At 32.5% G+C, this 21,357-nt stretch overlaps 1 protein-coding gene across 4 annotated transcripts in view; it reads right to left on the bottom strand.

The window, feature by feature from the left end:
• Window positions 1-21,357, bottom strand: part of LOC118184280 (nephrin-like) — a 373,546-nt gene that overhangs the window by 163,233 nt on the left and 188,956 nt on the right. For all 4 annotated transcript variants that reach the window (XM_085813709.1, XM_035353934.2, XM_085813711.1 and 1 more), the window contains exon 6: window positions 15,591-15,802. In XM_085813709.1, coding sequence (XP_085669835.1) covers window positions 15,591-15,802 — 212 coding nt within the window. The remainder of the gene's footprint in view (window positions 1-15,590; window positions 15,803-21,357) is intronic.

The following is a 21,357-nucleotide window of genomic DNA, read 5'->3' as shown; positions in this document are numbered from 1 at the left end:
CAGCTTCATTAAAAGAAAGAAAAAACGTTATCGAATAAAACGGCGTATACTATTGACTGAGCATCGTTTTTTATATAAATAAAGGACTTTCGAAGTACATAGAAAAAATGAGCCATGACATTTTACCCAATCCAGTAATATGAATAACATATTATTCAATTTAATTTGTGGGAAAATCTTATTTCCACCTGATGGACTAATTTCGTAAATTTACAAAACTCTTTGCTTCTTTTAATAGGTTTTACCAACTTAATTTTTCAGTTTTGAATTTATTTGGGTAATTTGGGTTAGGTACTCGTAATTCCAATCCTAGATTTTTTTTAAAAAAATTTTAACTTGTTTTAATCCAGCAGAATTTTTTAAAATGATTTCGTATTAAAACTTCTCTGTGCGTACCGTGTCAAACATAGCATTTAAAATAATGGTTAATAGTTGCAGTTTGACTATTGAGTAAAGTCAACGTAATTTGCAGTTCTCCTCATTATACATGAATACAATTGTAGATTTTATGTTCATTATACTCAAAATCACTATAGCTTTGTATAAAAATTAAAGGTATATTTTAGATATTTTTAAGGTTTTTTTTAATAATGCCCATGTAAAAATTAAATATTTTGCTAAAAAAAACAAAACGCTTTTGTAGTCTGACGGTTTACCTTATATAATTGATTGCTTAAACTGAAACCATTGGTCTGTGGCCAAACACTCAAAGCATACTTAGCCCTGCAATATTTATAAAACATATTGTGTAAGACAAATGCACCTGTATCATGACTCAGGAAAATAAATCTCATATAACAATATAAATCTAAACATCTCTACTATGATTTCATAAAAGCTAGAGTCTGTATTTATAGATTTTTAATATGCATTTTCAAAATTTTCTGATATTCCTGCGATATATTTTAACATAAGGCAAAACGTTTGCTTCTTTAATTTAGAAGTTTTACTAACGATTATTTGTTAGATTTTCAGTAACAATACTACTGCCATTCTGTATTGACTGTTTGTAATATCGATCCGTAGAATGTACATAGTTTGCCGTTAAATGTCTGGTTTGGGCTGTTGTTGAATGATGTGAATAGGAACAGTGCCTTGACTAATAATATAATATTTACTCAGTTTGCTTCTCGAAGTTTAACTTTCTGTGCTATTGCTGTATTTTTATGTTCCACAATATACGTTTGTAAATTTTTGTAAAGTTTGCAACGTTTTGTCTTAGTAAAGTGTACTATTGTAAGTATATGTTCTGCTGTAAAGTAGTCTGAGTATTTGAAATCATGCGATGATTAATGTAAATTATGTAATTATGTCCCGGCCACAACAATATCTTACAATATTATTAGACGTGTCTAATGCTAGATATGCGGGGATGAGAAATACCACCAAACCTCTTGGTAGAATGGTGTCTCAGTCAGCCGTCAATTATCAATTGTTGATGCATTATGCGTATAGAATCAGAATATTCCAATATTTTAATAAGGGGATTGTTAAACATCCTCTTGCATCAAAACTTAAGCGCATGAAGGATAATTTAGAAAGATTAGAAAATTTACAATAAATTAAATGTTAATTAAAATATTGAAAACAATTTTGTGTGAAAATGCTTTTAAATAGTGTAAGTTAAATAAAGATATAATTAACTGAACATAAATTTAAGAAAATAAAATAGTTACTATAAAAATTAAGAAAAACATAAACAGAATTTTAGTGAATATCAAAGTTTTAACTTTATGTACATTATATCACAAATTATTTTAAACACGGATTCATATAACTGTTTTAAAAACTATATTGTAATAGGCCGAAAGCGTACAAGCAGTGCGCATAATAAATGAAAGAAAAACGTTCTATTAGTTTAGCCATTGATGTTTAAACTTCTAATTAAAAACAAACTTCCTTGCGTATAAGTAGCATATTTCAAATTTTTCTAATACATAAATAAACATCTAAAGTGCATTTTAATCTATCGTAAACATAAGAAACTGAGACGTGTTTCAAAATAGGAATTTTATCTCTTTCCGAGTTTCTTATCATACACATTCGTACTTGAAGTGACTCCACAGATAGAAAATAAATTAAGTAAAATTCGTTTGAAAAGCTTTCGCTTTTCAATCATCAGAGATGGTTTCCAATCAGGCAACACATAGCAATGAAAACCCCTACTTTGAACTTTTTTTTCATTCTAACGAGAGAAAGCTACATAACTATAACTATCACTGGAAACGATGCGATCTACGTGACGAAAGTTCTTCACCAACGTAGATCAGATAACTCCTGTGGCATTCAAGATTTATGTGTACACTTACCACTTGGCGCCCCCCTCTCAGTCTCTTAATGTAATACGATACGCAAGGTAGTCATGGAAACAGTGATCTCCCGAGAGTGTCATGGTAACCTCCGGATGTAAAAGGCCTCTAAGCATCTGCACGTGCCGTGACATAACTGAACAGTGACTTGTTTGGCGCTTTGAAAAATGAAGCAATTTTTTCTTTACGTCTCTCAGCAAACTGAATTATTTCGAAAGATTTTGAAACACTCGAGTTAGATGATCGTGCTTCTTCTCTTCGGAAGGTTTGGATGTTTTTATGTAAAGTGCGTTTATTCTAAAGTAATTTTGAAGTGACGTCATCAGTGTCTAAAAGAGAAACGTGATACAGTATTCATGAATCTCTTTCAGCATTCAAGAGGGGAGCAAGCTCAGGTTTTATTAAAACTCTCTGAGTTTTTCTTACCTTGAATCTTTTAAATCTATTTCAGGAAAGAAATGATAAAATGTCATGCCCTAGGTAAGAAATAGTCTTTAACAGAAATAGTACCATGTAAAAAGCTGATAATAAGTTGCTTGTGTAAATTTTTATTCAAACCAAATAAATACTACTGAGAAACTTTGTTTGAATTTTATTGGTCACAAAGACAATTTACGTACTGCATTTAAACTACGAATTCTGTTTTGGAATTTTATTTTCTCTTCTTTGTTTTTCCTGTATTTCATTACGTTCTGATATACTAAAATCGTGTGCTTCCTGGTAACTGAAAAGCTGTTCACTGGCTTGACTTATCCCATACTTTAAATAGTCTTGCTGTTCTACATAGGAATGCAAAACTCTTTTTTTACCGCATGAGTTTAAAAAGGATTTTAACTATGTTTCTATCTGAATTGGTTTCTGGCAGAGTATGTATAAGCTAGCTGCATGAAGATTGCGTTATGGCAGACATTTTAAAAGAAAATATCCTATAGTCGTTTTACACAGGGAGAAAACCATGACGCCCCTTATACCAAGAGTCCGTTCACACAGAATTGTAAATTCTGAAGTAATACGTTATTCTCTTTCTACAATTACGATCAAGATCAAACAAAGCGAAAATTCCGAAGTAATATGTTATTCTCTTTCTATAAGTACGATCAAGATCAAATAAAATTAAAATGTGTTCAACATGTCCAACACAGGTACTTGGAACACTTTAAAGATTTCGTTAGTTTCCAAAACAAGAATGTTTTCTAAACTTGTATAGAAGAAAAAGAAAATTTTCGTTTTTCAAATTTTCGTTCTAACTTTAAATTTTTTTAATTATTAACATTTGTTTAATTACTATATCCCATTATTGGAATTTTGGATTGTTTTTTGCTGTTGTTGTTGTGTGTGTGCGTGTGGATTTTATAATTTATATTTGTAAGCCTCATTGACTTTTGAAACATAAAGAAAGAATTTATTAACAGAAAATATTCAAAAGAACCATTGTTATGATTCTTATTCAACCACTCAACCTTTCTTCAAACATTTGTTATGATTACAAAATTTTACTTATTTCTATGGTCAATATTAATCAGTTTACTCGCATGAGAACTTTCACAGAATCTATTTTCAGTTGAAATTCGTAAATTTTGTTTCTTTCAAATCAGGGGCTGATGGAGATGACAAAAGGAATTTCGGAAGTTTCCCCAAGCCCCAGTGGCCGTAAGTCTGACTTATCAGTTGATATCGACGATTTAGAAACGAATGGAAATATTAATCATAAAATTGCAAACTGCGGGATTCATGCACCACAAAAAGCAATAACTGTACGGAGAAAAATCAATATCACAACTCCACAAATTTAAGCAAATGTTTAAACTCGTCATCATATGTCGTTAACCTGTCCCAGATTCATAACTATTGGATCTAAATCTTTCCTCCACAATATAATAGCGGATAGAATTTTCATGGACTACTATCCTGACAGTTTCACCTTTATACATACTGATGGTTAATCATTTAGATTAAGATTTTCACATGGGTATCCCTCATTTTGACAATTATTTGTTTCTTCATAGTATAAACGGAACTTGCAAATAACGCCGGAACCTTTGTGCTCTGGCAAACACCGATCAAATTGTACAAATGTTCTGCCACCTTTATGCACTATTGTCGTGTCTGTCAGCGCCCCTATTTTACACCTAAATAATGGCCTACTTTCACTGATATGTTTTTATCATGCTTCAAGGATAAATTTAGTTAAATAAAAGATATGTGCTCAAGAGAAAATAAATTTCAAAACTGATCGAAAAATTACTTTGCACATGATTCTTACCATATGCGGAGTAAGCTCTCAACGAATTAAGTGTAATGAATAAATAATAGTGTATGACTGAAAATTTTCCTTCATTGTCTTTCATGAAGATTGATAAGTGGAAAGTAAATATTATTTTCATCCGCATGTAAGGATTATGTTAATTTTATTAACAGTTAAATTTTGAGTTAAACTTCTTTTTCTAGCGATTCTTAACTTCAACTTACCCCTTCCGGCCAGAACGTAGTTTTAGAATCACGTCTGAATGCTAATGAGGAAGAGCGGTATTCAACCGTGAAGTTCTACAGTCTTAGGGAGAGAGATATCAGATATTCTGGTTGCACGCATCCGCCTTTCTAGGCTACTCTACAGTCTTAGGGAGAGATATATCAGATATTCTGGTTGCACGCATCCGCCTTTCTAGGCTACTCTCTCGTAAGCTATTATTACTCTCGGCCATATTTTAGGCCCTTCATAGCTTCTCAGTCAGTTAGCGTTAAGGAGCCAACTCTGTTAGAATTTCGATAGCTTCGGCTTTATCTCTTTAGTTAAGATTAGTTTAGTTTGATTCTTAGTCTCTTAAGTTCAAGCCCAAATGTCGGCTTTATTGGCCAACTCCGAGACGGAGCTTTGTTAAACTTTAGTTGGAATAATAAAGGGTTATTTCACCTTTCTTACTTGCTGTTTTCTATCTCACGAAGTCAAACGATTATTCGCTTACTAGTTTCAACTCCGAAATACACAGTGGAGAATCCTACAAGCAAATTATAACCTAGGTTGCTATTGGTTGAAACTAGGTAAAGTTTAAATCATGGGAAAGTGAAAATTATTATAACCTTTGAAAAGAATGATTACATACTTAAACATATCTAGACCAAGCATATCTAGCATATTATTAAAACACAATAAAACGATGACTGAAATTTCACTTGCCTTCGAAACTACAGCTTTCTAGATACAGAACTTATTCTTGAAAAAATGCATTAAAATGTGTTTTTCCAAATAATCTTACTATTCTTTTAACCACCTCCTTTCCTTACTAGAAACTGCTATTTTCCTCGTCAGTGTTTTTGTCAGTTTTTATGAATTAAGAATTTTTGAGTTTTATTTACTTCTATTCAATCAAAAGGGAGGGAGGAGGGCGAAAGTTGTTTCTTTACTTCCCAATTCCTGTCAAAGAATTATTTCTTATCATAATATTTCCTGCTTTCAGAGAGATACATAACTAGCTTGTTGTAAAATTCCAGTTATTTTTGTCACAACTATTATGCATTAAACAGGAAACAGGATATTTTTCTACTTTAATTTAAAACATTCTACGTTAATTTCTAATTAAGTGAAACTGCACGTTCTACAGTGTTCCTCTTAAACGTTACAGAAATGAATGTAGTCATAAATTTTTGGGGTGAAAGCAAAAAGGAGTTAACAACTGATTATTTTCAAGACTCTTTTCCAAGTCCTTTCAGGTTATGAATATTTAATCTTAATAAAATTATCAAAAATATTTTCATAAACGAACACTTTAATCAGAACAAATTTTTTGTGCAAGCACGCAAAGGTCTTGATTTCGAAACAAAACCAGGGATAAAATGCGATGAAAAATTAAAAACATTTTTGTAGAACCATGCTTTAAAACAGAAAGTAACCGTTAAGTAAGAAATTAAGCTTAAATTATTTCAAAGTTGAATTAATAATTCAACTAAGAATACAGTTTAGAAGTAGTATGATGAATTCAATTCATGCGAATTCATAAAGTTGTATTGAACTTTTATGTTTATATTTTTGGAGCATTAAATATAAAAGGAAAAAATTTTGCAAAAAATCAAAACAGATGAATGAAAAGAAAAATTAAAAACCCAAGGGAATTTTTCTAATCTAGCCTCTAGCAAAGTGCTCTCTGTCAGTCGCAATTCTTTGCAGGATGGGTAAAAATTCTCAATCCTGGATCAGTGAAAGAGATATTCAGTCTTCTAGAAATAAGTCTCTTATGTCCTCATAAATACAATGACTGCTTTAGTTCGGAATAAATGGAAAATAAAAAATTAAAGCGATTATCCTGAGTATTATTACGCATCATTTGAGATCTAAATTGATATTCCATATATTTTATTTCTAGTTTCCATCGTGGCCATGGGAAATAAGCACCCGTTTCTCAAACATGTTGCGTGATTCCTTCCCTTTCTATTCTTAGGATTTCAGATTTAATTTTATTGTAATTTCCTCCACTTAACTTTTAAGATTCCTGCAAGTAATTCTCCGCTTCCTCGCTGTCAATTATATTCCGGATTAGTTATTGCATTCCTTAAATGCCAAATGACACTATTTCTTAAATGTTAAAAAAAAGAAACAAATAGTGCTGTAAGTTTGCCATTTTTGTGGTGAGAAAGAATGTTCGTATTGTACAGTGTTGTGCGCTTTTGATAATGAGCAGTTATCAAAACAATTTTTTCTTGCAGTTTTGTAATTTTTTACTTTAATGTATAAGCTTTAAACGTCTTTTACTATCGTAAAATGTGATCAACCTTTCAGGAGACTTTAAGAGGCATGTTGCTGTGTCTAAAATTATAATACAGAGGCTTGCGAAGGGTTCAAAACATCATTTTATTTGAAACTCAAAGAGAGGAACAGAAGACACTCATGGTTGGTTATAATGTCCGCCAGCACTTATGGCGAGAAACAGAAGGTAAAAATCCAAATGCACAATTAAATTTAAACAGCTAATAGCCAAATGTTACGCAGAACAAATTGATCGCGAAGTTGTCTCGGAATTCACCGGCATGATTTTAACTATCGGCAAGCAAAAGCCCAAAGACAGGAACTCGTATCTAGAATAGTAAAACTAATAACATGAACTTTAAACAGCAGAACACACTCTGTCTCAACAATCTCAAGCTCTCACTTTATTACAAATCAACTAATTTGTATTCTGGCAGAAAAACGGAAAAAGAGAAGTGATATTAAAGATTCCGAATATATATATATGTATAACACTTTATGTAAATTAAATAAACCTCATAATTGTATTCGAATGATATCAGTTTTACTTTTATTATGGAAGGAATCACTTTACATGAAGCTGTTTATGGATTTTTAAAAATAAATTGTAATATTCTTTGAAAATTTTCCGACTTTTTGTCAGTAAAATCTGATTTTGATAATATTGGATCATCCAAAATGTCTCCTCGCTTTTTTGGTACATTTTTTAACAAAAATTTTCTTTATTGGAAATCAATTTTAGTCAACTACATATTTTTTTAATTGAAAATTTTAAATCCTTGTGCACCACATAGTATTACACAAGGCTTACAGAGGTAAGTAAAAAAACAAACAGACACAACAACACAACACAAAATAAAATAAACTTACAAATTCACAGATGACACGTAAGAGAGAAATTTACAGAAGAAAGAGAAAGCCATTTATGTTGGACAAATACGTGAAGAGGGGGGAGGAAATGTAATATTCACAGAGTTTAACCTAGAAATGAGTTCCTTTCGTCCTTCCTTGAGCTTTGAACAATAGAACAACAAATGTTCGACATTTTGCACTCCCCCGAAACTGCATGAACACAAGTCTGTACTAGATAATCTAAATCTCTTCAAATATGAATTGAATTTACCATGTCCAGTTATAAATTGAGTAACTTCAAATTTGCAGAAAAAGTGTTTATTATTCAGTCTGTGAGGAATGGAAGGAAAATATAGTTTAGTCAAAGAGGCAGTAGTAGAATTCCTGTATAGTTCATTCCACTCGAGTATTGTATCATCCCTACTTTTGTTCTTGTAAAATGACTTGGGAAGTATCATTGGAGTAATTATTTGAAGATGTGTAGCTTGTTTTGCCAACCAATCAGTCCTTTCATTTCCTAAATTGCCAGTGTTGCCACGTACATGAGAAAAGATAACATCAACACCTTTATTATTAAGGTCTTTATGAAGAGCGTGGGAAGTGACAATTAATATATTATATGAGAAGATATTCCTAAGAGAATATAAGGATGAAAGAGAATCAGTGCGAATAATAAATTTAGCACTTAGCGAACAGTTGTTAGATATCCACTTAATTCACTCATTAATACACAGTAATTTGGCTTGGAAAACACTGCATTCATTGGGAATTCTAAAGAGTTTTGTATTCCAGTTCAGAACCATGATGGAAAACGACATAAGCTAATCCAACTCGATTATTAATTTTACTGTCATCTGTATAACACACGACAGGGAAATTATCATCAACAGAATAAGTCTCTTATGTCCTCATAAATACAATGACTGCTTTAGTTCGGAATAAATGGAAAATAAAAAATTAAAGCGATTATCCTGAGTATTATTGCGCATTATTTGAGATCTAAATTGTCATAAATGACAGTTTGAATTTGCAAACGATTTACAGGATGAGGAAGATCTTCAAACAACACCTTGGTATCGAACATAAATTTGCTGATGGTATCTTTAAACTTTTTGTCATTTAAAACATTAAAGTCAATCGGAGGAAATCCTGAAATTGCGAAACAGGCTTCATAGCGAATTGTTCTGTTGCCACGCACAACTCTTAGTAAAATTCTTCTTTGAATTCTGCGAAGTATACGGGAATTAATCTTCTTTTCTAAAGCTGTTCCCCACAGTCTAGAAGCATAGTAAATAAAGGGGACAATACCCTGCTTATAAATCACATCAATAACATTAGATTTTAAACCAAAAGTATTGCAAGAGACACGATTAAGTCCTCTAAGCATATTTTCACATTTATTGGATAAATAAACATTGGCCACGTGATTTTCAGCGTCGGTTTGGTCGGTCAATGTTTTTACCATCAAGAGAGTTTTTCAGTGACAGAAACAAAGGTAGTCAGAGTTGCAAAGTCTGGGCTGTACGGTGCGTGCTTCAAAACATCCCAACTAAGTTCCGTCAATTTGTTCCGAGTCATCAAAAATGTGTGTAGCCGCACATTGTCATGATGGAACACAACTCCCTTTCTGTTGGCTAAGTCTGGTCGCCTTTTCTGGACTGCTTCATTCAAACGGTCGACTTGTGTACAGTACAGAGTCGAATTGACCGTTTCGCCAGGTTGTGGCAGCTCATAATGGACAATCCCCTTCCAATCTCGACATCGAAATTTCAGGAATGGAATCAAGTAAACCACTGCTGGGTTCTTCGTTCACTCAGAGAATCTCACCGTATACTTTACAAATTTTTCGGCAAGTTTTCGAAGCGTTTTTACCTTTTTTATATTAAAAAAGGATCACATACCGTATTTCAGCTATTTCACTCGATTTCAAATCTATATAACTTTTGACACGAGCAAAGAATTAGAAAACTATCATAAAAAATGGAATGTGAATGAAACCTTTTAAGCACCTGTTCCCTTGAGAAAATCGGTTGAGTTCTGCCTGATATATAGGCATGAATAGCATCTAGTGGCAAAAATGTACGGAGACCTTTCATATGACCCAATAATTGCACATCGGATAAAGGAACGTTGTCCGTAATAGGATATGCCTTTCATTATGCAGTTATTTATATCTCTTAATATTCAAATGCATATTATATCAGCGAATTATTCAAAGCACATTTATTAACTTAAGGAGGTTAGAATTGACGACATAACATAATTTTTATTTTAGTAAACTATTTGAATTAGGACAGAGAGGCAAATTTCATGGTTTTTTTCATCCAACACCCAATAAATCTATGAGCTCTAAGAGAACATTAATATATTTAAATTAATAACTTCATTTACACATAATAACAAAAATAATTTTAATATAACTTTAAAAGCCTGAAATCTCAGTCACAGTAATATTAAATGTATCGCTTTCTCTTCAAAATATTCTTCAATATGGAAGTTTCAAATATATGAAAGAGAAATTTTAAAACATATAGTATGTATACGCAGGGAAACAAACAGATAGATAAATGTGTGTGCATATATAGTTTTATAATTTTGCATTAAATTTTAATTTAAATGAAATTCAAGATTCAAGATTTATGTTTAGATGCAGGAAAGTAGAATCAAAATGAAAGACGTACAAAACTGTGCATATAATCCTATTAAAAAATTTCTATTTTATACCTACTTTTTCCATGTTTTTTTTTATAAACATTAATTAATTTCCTGAATAGTACATTGGTAATTTCAGGAAAAAAGGCTAATTTTCTTTTGCATTTCTCAAGACACCAACAAAGTGATGAAGATGCCCCGGGAATTGAAAAATCTTTTTTGATATATTGAGCTTTTTATTTTTTCAACTTTTTCGACCATTAGGAGTGTATTGCTTTAATCAAGTTTCGTTTTTGGTTTCATGAGGATCGTTTTGGTGCATGCGAGTATGTTTCCTTGAAACAGCTCTTGGATTTAATTTTGTTTTCAATTTTTCCACAAAATTAGATAAGATTAAAAATCTTCTTTTCGCTTATATCAGTTTTAAGCAGTGATTGTCTATACAGTTTTATACGAATTACATTTTGGTTGCAACTTTCTGTAAATGAATATGAATTTTGAATTTGTTTTTTATTTCAAACTAATTTTAAACTGTTGGCCATAAATCATAGTAGCTTTCAGAGCGTGATTTTGCTTCCACTTTATTAGAACTTATTGTTTGTTATTGCTATTTTTTATATACCTTTATACTATATATTCTCTTTCATGTTTACAGTGAGAGAGAGATGTTCGATATTTTTCGCAAATACCACATCATTGTACCTTTATATATATATATTTTTTTACAAATGGCGAGCACTTGCCTTTAACAGCATTGGGCACTACTAGGCCAGAAGTGGTGGCCATTTTATTGTGGAGGCACCTAATAGGCGGCCACCATTACCTTCTATGAAGTGACAGACAATTTTATATCCATGCCTTCTCCGGGATTCGAACCCGGGCCCTTTGGTATCGCAGTCAGGCTCCCCTAACCACTATACCGTCTGGTCGGCTTGTACCTTTATATTATATTTACTTCCTTCTATTCATATTATTTTATTTTGCTCATAATCACATCTAAACTATAGTGACCTCTGACACATCACTTACCAAGTGATATAAAAAGAGCATGACAAACAGTATAGCACTGATGTAAATAGAGCACGGCAACGCATTGGCGCAATTTACATTACGGTTAATTAACACTAATTATCAAGGAAACATCTGAACAGCATTGTGTCATGTGTTATCCCATGATGTTATGGCCTGATTCATGTATTACTTCAGCAATCAGTTGATTATTAATAATTTATATTTTTATTGAAGAGAGTTAAAAATAACAGTATGATAAATAAATAAACCTATTACATATCTAAATTTTAAAAGCTTTCTTTTTACCAAATATGATATTTCCTTCCTTTTTAACTAATTTAATTTTTAAACAAATCAACTGAAAATAATATAGACTAATTATAATAACAACACTATCTTAATTATAAAAAAGAGTTTTATACTTTTATGATTTGCACTGCGGAACTTGCATTACATGCATTTAACTTTCCCAGACTTTAAATTAAAAATGATTATCTAGTTATGTCCTTTGAAATATACGCTTAGAAATGCCAAAGGTAATTTATTTGAGAAGCATTTAAAAGCCACGTGATAAGCAGCATTTATCGGTACCCAAATTTTAAAAAATGCTATGTATCCTAATTCCACACAAACAATTTATTTTATTTTAGTAAATTATCTGTTTTAGAATCCTTTGAAATTACTTCCCTTAAATATGGACTGTTGCAATTGATAAAAGGTGTAATATGAGCGATAGAACTATTTTCACAAACAAAAGATGCAGATATTGGGGATGTCTAATCAGTTAATTACGTTAAGGTCTTAAAACAGGCAATGGAGCTGGTAGATGTGTTTGTTTTTCTTCGATATTTTTAATTATAATTGCAGTATTAAGGGAAAAGAATTAAATACTAATGAATTTCAAAAGGAATTTTACAAACTGTTATTTGAAATGAAATAATTATTTGTAAACTTAATTTTTTTACACTAAATTTTATGTAGATTGAAATTTTTATGAACAATTTCTGTTTACAAGTGATACCAAGTCTCAAATTTACGTTCCACTTCAGTTAAGGTTATTTCTCTTAGATATCTTTAGTATCTCTTTCTAAGTTTGCAATTCTAAATGGTGCTATCATAATTAACCAATAACGTTTGTACAGTTGATAATGTTTTTAGTCTGAAAGGGAATTCAATATATTTCAATGAAAAAATGCGGGAGATATAACTTGCTTGCAAAATTATTATTCTTACGCTGTACAAACAAGCCATGCGTCAGGTTAGATGGAAAAGATGAAGATTTTAGGCAGACATTTCTAATCCGCACATTTTTTTAAAATTATATGTACATAGGAGCGATAATTGGTAATCGGCTTTACAGAGGCTACAGTTGCAGCTACACGCACTGTAACTGCTTTGCAATTATGAACTACATTTTTGCATTAATTGTTTTCCGAATTGAAGAAGATGCAGTTAAGGGTTTCAGAAACCTCTCTAGAGATCCTTCCTGTACGTTCTTGTCTTTTCTAAACTAGATATGCTACAGAATCACTTTAGAGGTTCCTTAGAACCTGCTTGAGAACTACAGACAATCCGCCCCCGAAATGATTCAAAAAGCAGATTCGCTTTAGTTAGCGATCGAATGGTGCTTCCACACAATGGAGCGTTAGTTCCTTCACCGACAGCTCTTGTCGAAAGTCTGCAAGGAAAATTTTTCCCCATTTATAGGAGAATAGTATACATTCTTTTCTCCTCTCATGTTAAAAATGAGCTTTATTTATATAATTTTTCAACTTTTTAACATGCTTTTATTCCAGAAAATTATTACTAATTCTATGTAGAAAAGAAGCTTTAAGTGAATCTTTGAACTACATTGAAAGAAATCAGTCCGGGGAATTAGTGCCTAGACTGAGTCCATTCTTCCGATCCCGTTGTTCATATGATTCCTTTTGCTTTTGGCTCGATCGTCGCACATCGCTAGTGATTATTCTTTGTTTTAGATCTTATTTATCAAGGCTATTGTTAGTGAATGGTGACTCAAAAAAAAAAAAAAAAAAAAAAAAAAAAAGACTCAGTTTGTAAGGATTTTAAGGTTTACTAATGGTTATTTTATTTTAAAACTTTACTATCATCTCCTATTTTTCCCTTCCGGCCAGAATAAACGCGTTAACTTGTTTATGCGAATTGTACTTTCTAGCACTTAAGTATTTAAGTTGTGGTATTTTGCCAAGAGCAGAGTTAGATGGAGAGAAAGTGAGCCGGCTCGCCACTGCATTTCACGCGAGCTCTCCATCAGCTCCTGTCTGCCCTTAAGGCCAGAGGTTTTATTCCTCTCGAAAGCTAAAGACGTACTATAGTTTTCTGCAGTTTGCGTACTACATACGTAATAATTTAAAAGGCTAGTCTTAGTGTTAATCATTTGTGTAAAGTATTCAAAGTTAGCTCTTATTTAAATTTTAGTTACTCGGTAGTTCTTATATTTTTTGCATTCAGACCACGAGTGGTTGGTCTTTGTATCCCGAAATGCGGGGGCGCCTGTAATATGGTGGAAAATAAAGGGTAACTTAACCCTTCTCATCTTGTCATCCTTGCTGCACTCCATAGGATATAGTGTGTAGTCAAACTCACTGTGAAGTCAGCACACATCATGTTCCACAAACAGATTAGAAGGAACAGTAGTCCTGATAAGCTATGTGAATAAACGATTCTGATCTAATCCGATAAAAAAAAGCATTTTTTTTTCCACCTCTATTAGGGGCTCGATTCTAAGCAGACACATAAGAGATTTTCTCAATGTTCTTCACTTCCAATATCACCTAACGTGGTTACAGGCGGCATGATTAAAAGCGTTAGGTTTCATAATTTATTAGAGCTAGTCGATTGTTACAGATTAAAATATAAATATTAAATTCCTTCTTTCGTGGGCTGTTCTGATGTAGTGGCTACCATATCAAATAGTTATCTGAATGCCCAGATATTACGCTAGAAAAGAGGAGTACCCGACATAGAAAAGAGGAGGTACTTCGTGAAGAACCTTAAATATGTCTGATTGGACATACCCATCTTCCATTCACCCTTTAGGTGAGAAGGAATGTAGGGCCCTAATGAATTTTCCTTACTCGGTTTTTACAGGCTATTGTGACTAGCCTATTCATCCGATAATAAAAACGAGTTTCTTTCCTAGCTACGAATATTCAATTTCTCATTCTTCGTTCAAAAATTTACCAGTGTAACTACAGGTCAGATAAGGCGATAAAGAGGATCCAACAGCATATCAGTGATCATCTTGCGCAATTCCACCAATCCAGGAGCGAGGAATGGTTATGTCCAAGTACCATATTGAACACTACTGAACATAGAAACACAGATATTATTATCTCCTTAAGGTAACATTCTGATAATTATAGTTTTGCTAAAATTACTTTAACAATAAAAATGAGTGTAAATTTGCAGAACTATAGTTCCCAAAGTTAAACAGAAACATTACATACGTTTTCAGGTTTTGAAAGTTGTAAATGCATGTTCGTATAAAGATCATACAGCGCAAGAAGAAAAGAGGGAAATTTCATATATTTGAACCAACTAATAATTCTTCAGCTGCAGGTGTAAAAGTGACGAAGAGATAATAAGTACTTATGCGATAACTATAAAGAGAAAACTCAACAAACGTTTCATCCTCCCCCCCTCCCGAAAAAAAAGAAAGAAAAATTTACGTAACTTACGCTGATTGTTGTTTCTATAATATTTTTAACACTGTGATTATTATTTTTGTAGTAATTACCATAATTTTATTGTGCAAGAAATAATAACTTCGCAAGCTAACAAAATCTGCTATTCCCTTTTAAACATCATGCCAAAAAATAATGTTTATATGATACTACTTTCTTTACTATTTCCACGATGCGTTCTACAATCAGTTTCTGAAACGAAAACTGCATCAACATAGAATGAGCGATGATGTCAAATTTATAGGTCTATTCTAATAACATTAATTCGTCTAGAATTAGAAAGAATGCTCATTATCTGCGAGCTCGAAGTTAAGAATTTACCTGCCTGGTGAGTGTGATGGTGAGGTTGGAGACGGTCACCCAACCATCTTGCACTCGAGTTGTCACGGACTCACCACTACCTATACGGGATCCGTCCACCACCCACGTGATCTGGGACGGAGGGTTGCTAATTTCGGTCGAACACGTCAAAGTTACTGTGTCTCCTTTCCGAGCTTCCAGCGGTCCAATCAATTTCACATTTGCTGGAGGATCTGCCAAAAATTGTAAAAAATAACATTGTTTCCAAATTAGATAGAATAATATTGCAAAATATACTAAATGAAAAATTTTGCATAACTATATAAATGCAACCGTGTATATTTCAATAAGCATACAAAGTTCAAAAACATAAAAATTTCCAAAAGTGTCCACAATTTTGGCCACCACTGTATTTTCACGCATGCCTGCGCTTGTATTAAAAGTATTTTAACACATTGTGGCGACTTCTGCAGATAGTCAAGTTCATACTAGTGGTTCCAAAACTTAACTTTGCTCATGGACCCTTTCCTATAGCAGAAACCGAACTTAAACCACCAATGAAATAACTCTACATAACTGCATCATTAAAGAAATTAGAAATTTAACTTTGATGTCTTGAATGGTAAACGGTGACGTAAAAACAAAATATAAATAAAGCATTTTGATATTTAATAGTAACATTTATTGAAATTTTAACTTTTGTCTTAAAATACATAAACACATTATTCTTTAATTAGTGATATTGGTGAAGGGGGGACTAATATGAGATGGTGTCCGCCGAAAACGTCGTGGCAAAAACGTCGTAGTACAAAACGTCGAGGGAGAAAAATCGCAAAGAGAAAACATAGCAGTTCTAAAACATCGTGGTACAAAATATCGTGGTCCACAATAAAGTGGTTCATAAACTTCGCGGTTTAAAATCATCGTCGTCAAAAATATCGTGGTAAAAAATAAAGTACCTCATCGCATGACGATAAAATCGCAAACATACGTTTTCAGGTTTTGAAAGTTGTAAATGCATGTTCGTATAAAGATCGTACAGCAGAAAAGAGGGAAAGAGCAGAAGCAGAAAAGAAGAAAAGAGGGAAATTTCATATATTTGAACGAACTAATAAATTTTTGCTGAAAAAATAAGAAGGAAACTTAAGCTTTTAAAATTTGAAAATGAGTAGGAAATTAATGCAACTTAAATAGTTTAATAAAATTCTTAACTTATATAGTTATTGAACAAAGGTTATTAATAAATAAAACTCTTTTTATGAAGTTTAACTCCTAATTTTTCCTAAAAAATACAGTCTAAAATGCTTAGAAAAGGAAGATAAATTACTGCATGAGATTAATTCTATAAAATATGCTTAGTTAATAATCAGATTATTTTCTTTCACATTTGTTAATCTGATGTTGTTTTAATGAAAATTACATGTTGTTTTGTTTCCGTTTATTATTTAAATGTCGCTAACATTTTCATTTATAGTGTGCAGTCAATTTTTCGGATGTCGATTTGTTAGTCATGACAAATGTTAGTTACATAATATGTCACTATAAAGAGAAAACTCCATCGCACACATGCGAAATCGCACACATGCGATTTAAAAAACGCATGTGTGCGATGTTATCGTCATGCGATGATTTGTAGATACTTTATTTTTTTACCACGATATTTTAGAACTGCGATGTTTTTTCCCACGATGCTTTCTCCGCGCCATTTTCGTCCGCGATGTTTTTGCCGCGATATTTCCGGCTGTAACCTATTAGATTATTTATGTTTGAATGTTTGTGAATCTTCATGAATACTCTGATTGCAGCCGGTTTCTTTTCTTTGTGATGAGGTTGATAACAACATATTATTCGCGGAAGAAGTCAACCCCTTCTCTGCAGTGACCCATAACGCAGAATATAAAACTGGCATCTGGGTTTTTGTAATCAGAATTTGTGGTACCTTTGTTCAAGCATTGGTTTCAGCTCCTCATTTGTGAATATTTCAATAATTTGCCCTTGTATTAGTATGGATTCATCTGAGTTTGTGGATCTACGTGCAAAAGGATCCAACACCCTATCGGGAATATCCAAGTGAAGAATGTCTTCAAATCTTTGGCTGAGATCAGAATGAAGAGCAGTTAAGCGTTATAATAAGCAAGCAAATTTTCATCTCTTTTTTTCAGTTTGAAAGGTCTAGAAACTGAGAGCATTCTCCTCTCTACACATTTTGTTTGTATAGAAAACGTTTTGCAATTAATGCTGATATTGTAATTTTAGTTGTGATTAAATTTAATTGATCATCTTGTGGCTTCGAATTCGTTTTGGTAATTTTGGCAGATAATTCAGTCACATAGGCTGTGCCATTTTTTAAATTAAATAAACTGAATTAAACCAAAGTATGTATGCAATCGATTTAAACATGCACTTTTAGATAAGAAGTGAATATCCATGTTAAATAGTAAACAATTATAATCTTCATCAATTTCCAAATAAATTTGAACAAATAATCTCTCATTTAAGGCGTTCCTTTGATTTTTATTAACTTTTCTAGTCATATAATCTAATGAGCAATCCAAGCGTTCACTACGAATTTTGGTGACCAAATGTTTCGATGAATTATGAAATGTACAGATAATGGATTTGGTGTAATTTGGTTTCAGTACGTCAGAAAGCTCCTACTATAACCGGATCACAGTCCGTTGGAACGGACAAGATATTTCAAAAGCGTATAGTTGTTACATCGGAAAATGCCTTTTAATTCATCAAGTATTATTTTTCCGCTGGTATAAAAAGCTCTTCACCAATGGTATGCGATTTTCCGATCAGTTAGCTTTACTGCACTCAGTAAAGAAATGTTATAAGAAAAGCACAGCTCATCACGATCTCGCTCAGATGTTGCCACAATGACTGTGTTTCCAAATATTTTTCTTTGGCAGCTTTGAAAAATGTTAAATCTTTGTGTTTTTTGTCTCAATGGACTATTGTCAAGTTTTCATTAAACTTCGTTGACTCCCTTGACAAGATTAAATAGAAGTACACGCATAAAGTACTATACCTTGGTAACAGAAGCAATCCATATTTTGAATATTTAACACTGTATTGTCTGCATTTTTTCTTCAGCTCACCTATACTGTTATTCGTAAAAAGAGGACATGTTTGTATCATTTACACAGGACGCAAATATTTCTTCCAGTTTAATTTACTGTTACTTATATGAACTTCTTATAATAATGAAAATGGGTCACAATTACTGTTTTTTACATAAACCATTTGAGGACACCCTTGGCAATGTACGCCTTCAGGTACATTCCGCGGTACGCCCTCAGGTATTGTTAACAGTTCTTCCATGCTGCGAGAATACGTTAAACGCTTTCTGACCTAAAAGGACCATCGCCAATTGATCACACTGTTGGTCCTAAGCTACGCACTCAATTATTATTCAAGAAGACTTCTAACCATTCTATTATCTATGTTCCGTATTGACAAGATCCACAGTTAGATAAAACTCCCGAGACCAGAATTACTACATAACATTAATGAGCAATGTCTCATCATTAAAAATAAACTTTCAATGTATGTTTTTTTTCGTATTTTTATACATAAAATTGATTGCAAAGAACATAAAAGTGAAATTCTAAGAATATATTCTCAAATGTAAAGTTTCTGAAAAGTAAAATGAATGTTCTAAAAGAGCTGTTCAAAGAATGAAAATATATAATTGATCAAAAGAACGGAATCAAAATGTCTGAATCATAATGAATCTTTCACAATGTTCTGGAGCAAGATTCTCAATCAAAATAATTCCTGCAAAGGTATTTTTCGAAATCATTCAAATGTTCAGAACAACGATTCTGCTATTTAATGATTACGCATAGCAAGATTCCGATGTCCCTTAAGGCAACGATGTAAAGGCAATTAGTACTTTGATTAAATCCGGGTTAATTATCTGCGTTCTGAATGCCACGATCCTTTATCTTATGAGCAAAGGAATTTTGAAACAAATAACAAGGCTTGGAAATTTCATCTTCAGTCTCTTCCGAAGATTCTAGTTAGGGCATACTTGATTGGTATATGCGAAAGAGCTTTATTGCAGGAATGAAAATCAGACTGACTGAACTTGAAAGCCATTCCTCGTATTCTCTTTCAACTAGAAAGTAATTAAATTTTCTATTACAATTACTTTGATGTTGTAGAATTCCTGAGAGTGTTCCAACTTTATCTTTTTTCTTTTATTTGCTATCACTAAGGTTTTATAATCGTTGCAGAGGTTTAAAATGTTTTAAATCTAACAAAATATAGTTGTTACTTTTTAAATACAACTATCTTTAAATTTATTTAAAATGATTAGTAATACATAAATAAAATCTCTCATGGTAACCATCTCCCGCAGATGACACATCTTAACGCGAAGAGTAATTCTGAAAGCATAAAAAAATCTGAAATGATAATTATAATACTAAATTATTATCTAAAAAATCTGATATGTGCACCACATGACTTCCTTGTACGGAATATTAAATTATACCAATTTTTCATAGCATTTCATTTAATTTTATTGGACTGAATTAAATCTACTTCGACGATAACGCATAAACCACAATAGAATAAATGCACTCTTTAAAGTTCAGTGTATTTGTTTACTATAGCAACATTCTGGCCCTAGGTTCACTGAAGGGGACATATGACATACAAATTTTCAAATATTCAAATTTTCAACTTCGGGCTAAAAAAAAAGTAGCCTGAGACGATTCCAAAAATATGTAATTTAACCATGTTTAGAAATTTTAAGACCCAAATCTTTCATTAAAAATGTAAACCAGCACTAGCACGTTCACCAGTTGAGAAGGGACATATGTCTGGTACAACAACAATAAAGCCATATCAGCTGGTAAAAGGTATGTCCATAAACATTCTTAGTTAGAACCTGTTTTATAAGCTGAGAAGAAGTCTTTTTGACAAAAAACTCTGTCAAATCGCATTCATGGCAGAAGTCAAAACCCACCGCTCAACCGGTATAGTGGTTAGCGACGCTGCAGTGCCAAAGAGGCCGTGTTCGAATCTCGGAGAAGGCACTGAAGTTTTTAAATGAATAGTGTCAGTGCGACATGGAAGCATCCGAAATATGCGGCGAGTCAAAAGTTCTCTCATGAAGTGGGTGGTAGGGGATGAAGGGTGGGAGACCTTCGGCCCCTTTTTCCCTGGGGTTCACTCCATCAAAATGGGAGCGGAACTGAGCTAAATCGCACTGTCACCTGCAAGGTGCTTAAAGCCAACGACAGGTGCTCCTTGTGCTGTTATACGTCAGGCAATAGAACAACAACAACTCAAAACCAGAATGAAAGTTTTAATAATTGCATCTAGACACGCATACCAAAAACGGTTTTTGTGAGTGTCAACGCATTAAAATTAGGTTTATTAGATGCGGTAATATGTTTTAATGATAGTTTAAAATGTCTCCATAAATAATGGAATTATTGGGAATACAACCAGGGTTTTATACGGTAAAGGGTTTGCGAAAATTGATTGCGATAGAATTCGTGAGCCCCATCTTGCTCACCAAAAGCTTTTTAAAATGGCTAGAAAGAAACATAAGTTAATAAAACAAAAATAAATAGATGCATAAATGCCTGTTTAAGATGATTATGGTGCAGAAAAAATGTTTAAATGTTTTTTTTTATAAATTATTAGTGTTTAAATTGTTTTTTTCAATTTTTCTCAAAACGTGTTTTTTCTTATGTTTCGGTACACTTTTCTTGAAACTATTCAGCCTAGAATGTTTAAATTTTCCACAGTTGTTTATCATAACTAT

The sequence above is a fragment of the Stegodyphus dumicola genome, chromosome 3 (assembly GCF_044657685.1).
Source record: "Stegodyphus dumicola isolate Sdum_Otavi_A_Nest chromosome 3, ASM4465768v1".
Taxonomy (NCBI): Eukaryota; Metazoa; Arthropoda; class Arachnida; order Araneae; family Eresidae; genus Stegodyphus; species Stegodyphus dumicola.
The sequence above is the reverse complement of the archived record's forward strand: the minus strand, read 5'-3'. Positions and strand labels throughout refer to the sequence as shown.